This window comes from Zosterops lateralis (genome assembly GCF_965231275.1).
Source record: "Zosterops lateralis genome assembly, chromosome: 24".
Taxonomy (NCBI): domain Eukaryota; kingdom Metazoa; phylum Chordata; class Aves; order Passeriformes; family Zosteropidae; genus Zosterops; species Zosterops lateralis.
In genome coordinates this window covers 6861839-6874435 of record NC_139784.1, presented here as the reverse complement: position 1 = coordinate 6874435, position 12597 = coordinate 6861839, and the positions used below count along the sequence as shown (strand labels likewise).

The following is a 12597-nucleotide window of genomic DNA, read 5'->3' as shown; positions in this document are numbered from 1 at the left end:
TCTGCACTGGATTTGGCTAACATCTTCGGAATGAAGCAATCGAGCAATGTGCCAGAGGCTGTGAGGCCAGGGAAGCCTTTGTGAGCACGTGGCAGGCTTGCAGAGGCTGCACACCCTTCTCTCTGCCCCTCCTTACCTGCTGCTGCGTTTGGCCCTTGCTCTTGCATAGTAAGCCTCGTAAGATTTCGGTTTCAGCTCCAGTGCTTTAGTGGCAAATTCCTCCGCCATTCCAAAATCCTGTCATTTGAATAGGTGTGCAGATAAGTAACTGAATACATTTAGAAATAAAAATACAAACATTGTGGGAATTAAAAAAAACTTAGTATGGACTTCTTTGTCTTCATACTGCATGGAAAACTTGATGGTCTTGGGATATTTCACATGGATTCCACATCATTTACAGACAGGGAGCTATGATGGCATTTCCAAAGGCTCAGGTGTGGTTAATGCAAGTTGCTGTCACCACCCACAGAGACTAGCAAGCCTCATTGTGTCCCCAACATGTACATGTAAATCCCTCTCCAAAAACCTAGTCTGGAGGAAACATCTGGTTCTTGCAGAGGCTGGAATGTTATCTCATGAACGATTTTTTTTTCCATAGTTGAAAGCAATAGGAAACCTTTCCCACGCCCTTCTGCTTCCCTGAACACACTGACATTCTTCAAGGGGCTGAAGAAAATTGTCTGTGAAGGACAGGGCTGCATTAGCTGCAAACAGGACTTGCCTGGCAAAGGTTTCCTATCAATCCCACTGTTCCTCATTTCCTCATGACAGCTCACCTGGGAGGACAGTTTGGGAGCAGGGAGAGGGTGACAGTCTGGGATATGGGGCTGCTCTGGGTGCTTTCTAGGGGCAGTGCCATGAGAGCAGATTATCAGCTCTGGTTCAGACCCTGTCACCCTCCCTTGCCTTGTCCTCAAAGTTCATGTCCTGCTAAGCTCAGCTGAAGCTCAGCACTTTTGAAGGAGAACTCCTCCTATTGGGGAGGATTCCATTTCACAGCCAAATTTCACTGCTTTGGATTGCTGCACTGGGCTGTGACCTGACCAGCTCTGGGAGAAAGGACTGAATAGTGCTGCTCCTGGTTTGTTCAGAAACTTGTGAAGCCAGCTCTTGCTATGGGCATGCCCTGCCTGGGAAACCTTATCCTTCTGTTCGTACCTGCAGCAGAGCAGGTACTGAGGAGTTACTGTCCAACAAACTCAATTGGGAATGCAGTCATGGGACAGGTGCCTTTATGGTCTCATCTATGGATGCAAAAATTTCAGGAGCAACTACAACCCTCTGAAATTTTCTATCACAAAACCTGGCATTCCCCAGTTAATGATAAACCAAAAATCTTGTCCTGAAAGCATAGGACAAGAGCTGGAGTTGATTAGCTGTGAATTTGGCTGTGATTTAAAGAGCTGTGATTTAAAGAGAAGGTTTACACTTTTTCTCCAAACTGTGTTTGTTCACCAGCATTAAGGATTTTAATCCTGTTCTTTTCCACTTTTCTTCCTCACAGAAAAAGAAACGAAGGTGTCCCAAAAGCTCCTTCCCCTCCACTGTAACCTTTGCTGGCTCATGACCTCAGCAATGTTGCTTTCTGAGTTTATGGTGACTTTGATTTGTGGAACTGAAAGCCCCTGCACTCCAGGGAAGGCTGGCAGAACAGACATCTGCACAAGCTGGTTGCTGGATGCTGCCAGATTGCAGTGGGGAGAGTGACAGGGATCTGGAAGTTCTGGGATGAGAGGGAGTCTTGTGGAGGTGTTTCTGGATGAGTCACTGCCCTGGGGAAGTGCAAACCCCCTAAGCATATGCTCCTTCATTTGAAATTAATTAGTATTCAAAGGAGCACATCTCCTGGCTCCTCCTCACTGCTGCCCCAGAAATCTGGAAAATGCCTCCACCCCCATGTGACGATGTGAACATCATCATCAAAAAGGGAGTAATAAAAAATTCAAAGAGCTATAAACACAGCGATGAATTTTTAATCATCTGAAATGCATACTAAATCACTACTGCTTTGGAATTATAAAATGTCAGTGCTCTGTGAAGGACAACCAGGTTACAGAGAGGAGAGATGTGAGAGGCCAAAGCACGATGAGGGGTGGACATGTCTCTGCAGAGGCACAAAGCTGTCGGGTTTTGCTTAAGGCCATGAAAAGACAGGACACTTACATTCATTTTCCTTCGACACCGGGAGAGGTTGAGAAGCAGCGACACCTTCAGCTCACGGAAGGTTTTCAGGTCTTCTCCAAACCCTTCTCTGGGGAATTTTTTCAGAGCATACTGGTAACGCTGGGCAGCCTCTTTCACTTTACCTTTCTATTAGAAGGAAAACATGTCAATACTCATCCTTGGGTTGAGTTTACTGCAGAGAGTTCACTCAGCAGCCCCACCAATGTTTTAGGTGGCTAACGAAGCACAACTTCACTACTTAGCTCTTTCCTAGAAAGGAAGGGCAAAACATTTGATCAAGGGAACACCTGAGCTGGAAAGGCAGATGCCTTGTGCAAGTTGAGATCTCCCACTTCATACAGAGCTGTCACACTAGAGCAGGAAACATGGAGAAAAGGTGTTAACTCGATACAACTCCATCTGGTTCTTGGCTGGTCTTTTGAGCTGGATGATCAGTTACCCATTCCTGGAAAACACCCTCCACCCAAAGCTTAATACACATCCAGGAGGGTAAGAAACACAAATTGTGGGACTTTGGGTGGAGCTCTGGGGCTCAGAGAAACCTCTGCAATAGCAAAGACAAGTGTTACGGCACTGCCGTGGCTCTGAACTTGGACAAATAGGGTTAAGATTCACCTTCCTGGACTTCAGATGTTTAAAACTCTATGTCTAAGTCTGTTAACTGGGTTTCGTTTATAATTATTGGTATGCAACAGTCACCTTCAAAGGTGACTCATCTCTGCTATTTTGGGCAACTAATTTTGGGATGGGATGATATGCACCCTGAAGGGGGGCAGCCGACAGGCAGGGTGAGAGAAAGAGGGCAGGATGGGATCAAGGACACACACACAGTTCCTCATGACCCAGACAGAAATTTTGCAGCTACAAATAGCGAGTTTTTAAAAACCTGTAGACTCAGGTTTCTCAGCTGTATCACGTATCTCTGGCAGATAACTCCCATTACAATGCCAGCTTTGCGTATTTTCCGCTTCACTCTTAGAGTGAATCATTGTTGTACTTGCACATTTTCTATGTGTGTGCAAATCTCCAGGTTTTAAAGCAAAAAAAAACTTAAAACAAACACAGAGCAAAAAAAAAGACTCCCTAACTGTAACAGTGGAATGTCTCCCACGGGCTAAAGGACATGACAAAGTCAGCTGTATCCTGACAATCTGTTTTAATTTCAGAAGTTTATTCCAGGAGTTTTTCTGGGATATTCTATCCTTTATCCCCAAGAGTGAACCTGCTAGGTAATGACAAGACTGCCAGACCTGATGCAACAGCAGCAGCACTCACAACAAAAACTTAGGCCCTGCTGCTTTCAAAGAGGAAATGAAGTGCTGGCTCAAATCCAGAGCAACTTGGCTTTGCTTCAGCTTTGTTACAGATTTGGGCAAGCAATCCCCTCTTCTCCAACCCCACTAACCAAAACCAACCAGTTTAGAGCACAAGGAACGCTGCGAGTGGGAGCTTTTTTACTCGCCATGGGTTAAAGAAGCAGCATTAGAATCACAGAACCATTTAGGCTGGGGAGGACCAACCAGTAACCTAACACAGCCCAAAACCCCACATCAAGTCACGCTGCAAAGTTGCCTCTGTTCCATGTCCCAAACCCACCCTTCTCACCTTATAAAACATGTCTCCCTCCTCCATCAGCTTGCTCAACAGGATGATCATGATGTCTGGTTTGGAGGTTGCCATTGCCCAAGTTGCTGGACCTGTAGTGTACAGGATGCATGATGGGTAAAGAACTCATACAATGCAAGGGTGGTAGGAAGCTGGGTGGAAAAAAATACCCTGGGGTGGGAATTTCTGCTGGAGAGAACAACTTGGCATGGTCAAAGGGCAGAGCGCTCCAAAGGACTGGGCTGACAATTCCTCTGATACCTAAATTAATGTCATCCCCTTAGCAATGGTTTTCCTTTGCAGTCATTAAGGCTAATCCCAATGGTCTGGGAAAGAACAGGGCCGTTTCCACAAGGGGGCAGTGCTGAATGTGGAACAGGCTGAGATGGGGGAAACAAACTGTATTTAAAGGAAAAAAAAAATCAGAGTGGTTACATAAAAGCATTTCTAAACTCAAATCTATGGAAGTGTACTAGGGCGTTTGCAGTTTGACTGTTGATAGGTGGTTTGTGGTTAAGTGGATTGTGATTTCCAGCTTCACAAGATGTGAAAGACTAGAGTAGAAAATCCATTAAGGCAGGAAAAAAAATGACAAAGGAAAGGTCATATGTAAGTGCTGCCAGTGCCAAAGGCATCATTGGGCTGTGGGCATTAGCTCTGCATAGGGGCCACCCTGCAGAGCCAGCTCATATCTCAAGGACTGATATTGGGAGGGAAGGGGTGGCAAAAAATTTGAGGACAGCTCATTAGTGTGGGTGAAGAGTAAGTCAACAATTTTCTATAAATAGATTCAGTACGTTTTGGGGGAAGGAGGTTAGTTTTTGAGTTCAAGTTATTCTCTGCAACAGTCATTAAAAAAATTATTTGAAGGTGAGGTAAATTAAAAGATTAGAGGTGTTGGGGACGGCATGCAGGCTAAATCAAACAGGAGAAAGCAAGGCTGACAAAGCTATCAGATCGAAGCTGATGCTGACAGCAATGAGATATACCTCGTGGGCGACTCGGTAACGTCTGACAACCTTCAAAGAAAGGAAAAAACAAGAAGTTGTAGGAGAGAGGGGGGGAAAAAAATGGATGAAGGTGAAAAAAAAAAAAAAAAAAAAAAAAAAAAAAGAAAGGAAAAAAGCAGCTGTGAGAGGCAGGCAGCGAGGAAGCCAATGCACCAGCAAAATCCCCTTTCACAGGAAAACATAACGTGAGCAGCTGTGTGGCGCAGTGCAGGTACACTGAGGTCTGGAAGCATACACAGAGCAAGTGAACGCAGCAGCTCACAGCAAGGCACGGACAGAGTACACCTGGCAACTCAGACTAGTAAAGACAGAAAAAGCATTACCAGAGGAAAGACCTTGCCAAAGAAACAGTTGCTTATTGATTAATTTTGCTAAGTAATATGACAGGAAAAAAAAAAAAAATAAACTCCCCATTTTACTAAAGAGAACCAAATAGTCCTGACTCGCCGTCTGCTTTCCAAGTGCGAAGCAGCGGCTGGGGCTGAGGCTGCCTCTGGGTTACACTTGTATTTTTTAGGATTCTAACCCCACTGCTTGAGTCCTGCCTGAACACAGAGCCCATGGCAGTGTCGCCCTGTTCCTACCTATCTTTGCCCCTTTCTTCAGGAGGGTGACGACAACCGAGGTGTTGCGGCAGCCCACTGCTCTGTCCAGGGGCCGCATCCCGCTGTAGTCAACGTGCTCGATCATGGCCCCGTGGTCCACCAGAAACTGAACCTGCAATCAGAAGGCCAACAGTCAGTTCTGTTCCTGGCTGAGAGCCCCCGCACGCTGGTGGGGGGATGTAGGATCAGCAGAAGCTTGTTCTCTACTGCCTGGGCTAAAAGCACCTCCGTGGGGTGTGAGGGTAAACTGTGGGCAGCAGGTCGAGGGAGGGAATTCTGTCCCTCTACTCCATTCTGGTCTCTGGTGAGACTGGAGGACTGTGTCCAGCTCTGGGGTCCAAAGCACAGTCCAGAGAAGGCCATGGAGATGCTCCAAAGGCTCGAGCACCTCAGTTAAGCAGGCTGAGAGAACTGGGATTGCTCAGCCTGGAAAAGGCAAGGCTCCAGGAATACCTTAGAGCCCCTTCCAGTGTCTAAAGGGGCTCTGAACAGCTTGGAGAGGGACTTTTGGACAAGGGCCTGGAATGACAGAACAAGGAGGAATGGCTTTAAATTGAAAAAAAAGTAGGTTTTGACTGAATATTAGGAAGAAATCCTTCCCTGCAGTGGTGGTGAGGCCCTGGCACAGGGTGCCCAGAGAAGTTTTGGTTGTCCCAACCCTTGAAGTGTTCAAGGCCAGACTGGACAGGGCTTGGAGCAACCTGAGATAGTGCAAGGTGTCCCTGCCCATGGCACAGGGTGGAACGAGACGGTTCCTAAGTTCCCTTCCAACTCAACCTATTCTGGGATTCTCTGATCAGCTTCTGTGGAAGCACCTTCCCACGTGGAGGGCCAGGACTCCATGTGTTTATTGCTGCATTGAGCTGAACTCTGTATGATTTTATGGTTTTTACACCACCAAGTGCCCATTTTCTGTGTGAGTCCCACGGGTCACTCACCACCTCCGCGTCGCCGTAGAACGCTGCCAGGTCCAGCGGCGTGCGGCCGTTCTTGTCCGCGTGGTCTGTGGCAGCTCCATTCTCCACCAGGGAACGCACCACGGGCAGGTGGCCCTTGAGGCAGGCCCAGCTGAGGGCTGTCAAGCCCTCTTTGTCCATCAGAGAGATGGAGGCACCTGAAACAACAAGCAGCACTTCACTTCAGAGCTCTCCGTTGTTTAGCGCTGTTTACCACAAACCCTCTGCTCAGCAATGACAGTTTGTTTTCAGAGAGCTCTGTACGTAATTATTAATTCCTTTATTAATGTTTCTCCCACCACAGATCCCACCCTCTGTGGCAACTTCAAATACACTGATGGGAACTGTGGCAAGTGAGTTGATTCACACCAAGCTGCAAACACTCTCACGCCTCCCTCTGTGGGCTTTCCTGGCAAACATCTGAGCAGCACGGTGGATCTGACTTTGCTCATCTGAGGCATCATCTTTTTAACTGTTTGTTTTTGTTTTTTTTTACTTAATCTAACCCCGTTCCAGCCTGTGTGAGTCAGAGATGAAGACCATTTTGCTGTTTCAGCAGGTCACCATGGGGAATTAAGTCAATTCAGCTCAGTTCTTCTAAAAAACCACATATTTTCCCTTCTTCACTCCCCTCCCCTTTACCCAAAAGTACACAATTTCCAGCAGTATTTCTCCCTGAACTTTACCCAATACAAATACAACTTTGTGGGATACACTACTGCCAACTACAAGCCAAGGAGAGGGGGATTTGATGTTTTCTTGGACAAGGAAATGGTGCTGCCATATCAACAGGTCAGTATTGCTTCACACGGCACATGGATATGGATATGAGAGCTGAACAGCAGCTTTAAGTGAACACTCTGCTTCATGGCATGAAGACAACTCCTGTTGCCATGGCACAGCCATGGCTCTGGCTCTGGAGTGTGCAGAGATGATCTGTATCAGTTCTGCTCCTCCGAGGATCTGCAGCTACCTGCGGGATGCTCCTGCCAGCAGCTGGGATGAATTGCTGCTGCAGTGCTTTTCTCCTAGAGGCAAATTCTAAAACCTCCCAGCATGAGATTCCCTGCTTCTAGAATGTTCAGCAAATTCAGTGGGAGCGATGTGAATTTCCTAAACGTTCCTGTTCATCCCAGCCAACACATCCCTGTCTGCGCAGGTTGCCCAGCTGAGGTCTCCCTGCTGGCACACCCTACCTGTGGAGCAGCACAGCACGGGAATGTTTGCTCCAGGTGTGCTCAGAACCCTCCAGCCAGAGCTCTCAACAACAGCGTGGAGTGTCAGTGGGGGAGGAGACAAACAGCAGCTGGGGCAATCATGAATGCCAAGGTGAGACACAGGCTGCAAGGTACAGGCTCAGGGATGACACCACAGAATCACATCATCCAGTCCCACCCCCTGCCGTGGGCAGGGACACCTTCCACTACACCAGGTTGCTCCAGGCTCCATCCAGCCTGGCCTTGGACATTTCCAGGGATGATGTGTTCTGAACAGAGGATGTGCACAAAGCTGCAGTGCCCAGGCAGGGTGGGATCCACCAAGGGATGATGCTCAGGTAGAAAACCATCAAGGGATTGATTTTTGCAGGAAAGCGAGATTCATAATCAAGCTCCTGCCAAATGGAACGAGCATGAGGAATTATTTTGCTTTGTGTAACACAGGTCTGTATAAATATCAGATTTGGCAGAGCTGCTATCAGGGAAGTTTAATTCTCTGTTCACACATCCATTATTTCTGGGTGTTGAGCCACAGGTAACTCCAAAATTCTGGGTTTCAAACTGATTGATGACTGCAACTTAGCTAATAAAATGTGTTTACATTTGCTGACCGCGTTAATCAAGTAGTCCTATGAGATTTGCTTTGCAACATGCTAACTAATGCTTGTGGCTTACGATTCACACACTTTGATTTTAATGAAACATTGAGCAGGACTGTCAAAGCCATTTTAATTAAATGTGCCATATATCACTGTACTCTGCCCAGGCTCGAGTTAACTTTTCAGGACCATGTGTTATTACAGTGGATTTTAGAAGAATGGATCTTTTAAAGTAAAAATTTTCACGTTTTTGACTTTTTTTCCTCTCAGCATCCAAAGACCCAGAGAAACATTACGTGCACAGCCCAGACCAGATTATTTTCAACCTCCTCTGAAGGAGCTGGTGTGGTGGGATGTACCAGAACTGGTCCCCAACAGCTCCCAGCAGGTGCTCTAACCCTGTGCAAGCAGGAACTCCACAGTGGCCAGGTGTCCCTCGGACGCGGCCATCATCAGCGGCGTCCGGCCCTGCTTGTCTGCCATGTTCACGTCAGCGCCGTGCGTCAGCAGGAGATCCACGATCTGCAACACACAAAGCCACGACACGGGTTACACAAGATAAGAAGACTGGCCAGAGCCAAGGAAGAGCAGAGCAGACCCCATGTTCTAAAAGCTCCCACCTGCCTCTCCAGGCATGGTGCCCCTTGGGATTGCTGAATGGATGATTAAGGGTTATGAAAAGGAAGGGAGGTGTAAGGACAGGAAAAATGTCTTTGCCAAGTGGTGAGATAACAAGAGAAGCTGGTGCTGCCCCATCCCTGGAACTGCTCAAGGCCAGGCTAGATGGGGCTTGGAGAAACCTGGGATAGTGAAAGGTGTATCCCTGCCCATGGCAGGGGGATGGAATTAGATCATCTCTTAAGATCTCCTACAACCCAACCCATTCCAGGATTCTATGATAACACAAGACTTAAGCAAAGCTGTCTGTAGCCAGCCAGAGCTTGGGGCAATAGAAACACCAGTATCACTTTTCACTCTGACCATTCTCCCAAAAGAGCTGGGGCTTGTCTTCTCCATGCCTATTCCAGCACGATGCAAGGGATGGCCTGACCCCACCACCTCTGGCCACCCCAAGGGCGTGAGGAACCCCACTGACCTGCCAGTGTCCCTGTCTGACGGCGCTGAAGAGCGGGACGACCCCGCGGCGGTTGGGCTGCGCCACGGCGGCGCCCTGCTCCAGGAGCAGCCTGCACACCTCCAGCTTCCCGCGCCCCGCCGCCGCCGTCAGGGCTGCACCGGAGAGAAAACCAGTCAGGGACAGAGCCATGTACTCACTGGAGTGTTTTCCTATCTGGAAACGGGTCTTTCTGCTGGATAACAAAGCGATGAGGCTTGAAATGCCAAACTTATTTTGTGGCAGGCGAAACGAACAAAAGAAATGGGCTGGGTTGGTACAGTTTCAACTCTTGTAATTTTAGTTACCTCAAAGGTCAACTCTTCCATGAGAAGTTTACATGATGTCATGGAACGAGACTGTTTGGGACAATCAACTTCTACTGTTTTCTGCAAGTAACAGTGAAATGGGATGAGAATCCCAATAATATAAAATAATCTACAGGCACTTGTGACTGAGGTTAGGAGTGTGACTGAGGTTCAGGTTTAGCTGCAAAGAAATGTGATTATGAATTCCCTTACTGTTTTCCCTACTGCCAAAGCCACAGGCTGTGAGGCTGAATGTGTCTGAGTAGGGGCACAATTTCCAGTGAAAATACAGGTCTTCAGGTACTTGACAAGACCTTCTGCAACCTGTCATTGCCTCATCCCACCACGATTACAGAGAAACAAGTGAGGGATCAAGCAGGAGGCCCTGACAGATCCTGCCAGCTACTGATGTCAGTCCCATTGGTGGCTTTCCTTTGCCCAAACAAGCACAGAGCAGTGTAATCCAGGAGGACTTTTACTTTCCATATCCCGCTTTAGTCTGTAGATCTTTGAAAGCCAGGGAAACAACTGGAAAGCAAAATAGGATGGGTTTGCTCACCTGTTTTCCAAGAAGAACATTATTTCTGGGCTTTGTTTCTGGCCAGAGCTAATCCTACCAGCCAGGGTCTTTGTGCAAACCCAAAAACATCTCTCGTTTTCATATGCTCATGATATTACAGGTGGGTAGAAGCAATACCTGAGAATTCTTTCCATGACAAAATGGGCTCTGTTAACTCAGAAGTGTGGATGAGTTAGAGAACACATATTCGATCTGAAAATAGTTCCAAGTTCAGGACCTGCCGATGACTTGTTTCAGTATTAATTTTAGACATTCTGGTTCCTCCCTCTTCCTAACTTTCTGTGCACTTCAGCACAGCTCCACTGGCTCCACGTTCTGCTGCTTCTGGTAGGAGTTGGAGCAGAAGGTGGGAGTCTATTTCTGACTGATGCCGCTTGTTTTTTCTTTGAAGTACATTTCTGTGGGTTGGCTGATTACAAGGTGTTGATGGGTTTCCAACTGCAACACTGTTAATGTTGGGGGATTTAATTAATTCTCAATCCTCTTCCATATTATGGCTGAATTTTCTTCTCTTGGGGTTGAGAGACACCAAGAGTTAAAAGAAAAATCATTTTGCTGCCACAAGCAGAACATTCTGCAAAATCTATAATCAGATCCATGTGGGTTTTGAACGTAAGCTACAAATATAGAAGGAGGCAGAGGGATTGGCATGCAGGGCTGCTGGGTTCTACTTCTAAACCTGCCTGCACTTGAAACGTTGAGGCATTTTACATCAAAATTACTTATGTTTGCAACAATAAAAAAATATTGTAAATCACTCCAGTGTTTGGTGTTCGTTAGGAAATGTTCTTTGGAGAAGACTTTACTGCAACACGATGATTTGATCCATGATTTCTCTACTTTCCTTTGCAATCCCTTCTGCCTGCAGTGAATCATCTTTTTCTGCTGCTCTGTTCCTCAGGGTCCAAGCAACTGCTGTGGGTACGTGGCTCCAGCCTGTCCTTTGCAGCTCCAGCTCAAGGGAAGCTCAAAAGCTCCTGTGCTACTGAGCAACCAGACCTTGCTCCTCCAGGAGGAACGAAGGGGGATGAAAATGGGCTGGTTTGAAGTTTTACTCTCTGCTGGAGAGCTCCCGTGGCCCAGCACAACCACGGTGAGTCCACCAAAGCCAGCCAAGGAGCAGCAACCAGGATCCTGTGCTGGTAAACAGGAATGTTCATTTTGCAGCTTTTCCATGAGGATGCAGTGCCAGAAGGACAACTCACCATGCAATAACCAAGGCTTGGCATAAACACCACACAACAACTGCTGTGTTTTGCCTCAAAACAGCTCCAACGGAGCCGGAGATGGGGTTCAGGTGTGGAAGTGCCCATCTCCATCAGTGAGCAACATCAAACCACGGCCTCCCACACCAAGGATCTGCAACAGCATATTCTGCTTCTGCTGCTTGTTTTCTTGTAGAAAAAAACAACTTTATCTGGAGAAGGAATCATTAAACTGCTCCTATCCAGCACGTGGATCTGTTTCACAGCCTGGCAGCAAGACAAACAGTTTGATGGAGATGCTTTTTGCACCTCCAACTCTGATGGAGATAGCCTAAGTGACTCAGACACTTTTCTGCTGGGTTTTGATATTAGTTTTGTCCCAGGGGGAAATAGTCCATCTGGAGTTGGCTAGAGTGTGCTGTCAGCAGTTCCTAAACTTATGATGTCACTTGGCACTGCCATTTGGATGATATCAGGCTGATATCATCGAGCCAGGCACTCAGCTCTGCTCTGTGGAAGATGAGACATGAGCAACAAGTACCAAAACCCAGACAAGCCAGGATTCAGATTTTCAGAGCAGTTTGCTATTTTTAGGTGGAAAAACCTGCATTTCTCTCCAAATTTATTTAAACTCTCTAATAGAGAAACTCCCAGATGTTTAGTTAGTCCAGCTTTTGGCATTTTTGGGGGGCAGAGGTGTGGGACAACAGAGATGGAAACAAGCAGGCTGGGAATGTCAGAGCTACCCAGGGAAGGGAAGGGAAGGGAAGGGAAGGGAAGGGAAGGGAAGGGAAGGGAAGGGAAGGGAAGGGAAGGGAAGGGAAGGGAAGGGAAGGGAAGCTACAGCTCCTACAGAAATCACCTGTCTCTCCCCAAAGGCTGTCAAAGCTGTTGATCTGTGCTCTCTCCACCTCCTCTTCATCTTTTTCTGGAAGATCGAGCAGGTAGGAGACAATCTAAAACAAAATGATGTGTCAGATCATGAACCCGAATGTGTTATACAGGAACTGCCAACATCAATGTGTTATACACAAGCTGCCTGGAATACACTGAAGGAAGGGAACAGTTTATGCCTGGCACGCTGAGATCAAGGAAATATTCCTTCTGAGATTAATCACTGAACCTGCTGCCCTGTATAAGGCAGAAAAACCCAACCAAGTGTCTTGATATGAGACTCAGTAGGGTCAGTTCCCTGTAACTGTGTCTGCTCA

General features: G+C 47.2%; 1 protein-coding gene across 1 annotated transcript in view; it reads right to left on the bottom strand.

Annotated features, from left to right (window-relative positions):
• TANC2 (tetratricopeptide repeat, ankyrin repeat and coiled-coil containing 2) overlaps nucleotides 1-12597 on the bottom strand; it is a 124549-nt gene that overhangs the window by 4973 nt on the left and 106979 nt on the right. The window contains exons 18-26 of the mRNA XM_083877449.1: nucleotides 12249-12342; nucleotides 9276-9409; nucleotides 8578-8701; nucleotides 6346-6521; nucleotides 5387-5519; nucleotides 4782-4811; nucleotides 3793-3884; nucleotides 2167-2313; nucleotides 137-237 (exon numbers count right to left, since the gene is read on the bottom strand). Of these exons, the coding sequence (XP_083733575.1) occupies nucleotides 137-237; nucleotides 2167-2313; nucleotides 3793-3884; nucleotides 4782-4811; nucleotides 5387-5519; nucleotides 6346-6521; nucleotides 8578-8701; nucleotides 9276-9409; nucleotides 12249-12342 (1031 nt within the window). The remainder of the gene's footprint in view (nucleotides 1-136; nucleotides 238-2166; nucleotides 2314-3792; nucleotides 3885-4781; nucleotides 4812-5386; nucleotides 5520-6345; nucleotides 6522-8577; nucleotides 8702-9275; nucleotides 9410-12248; nucleotides 12343-12597) is intronic.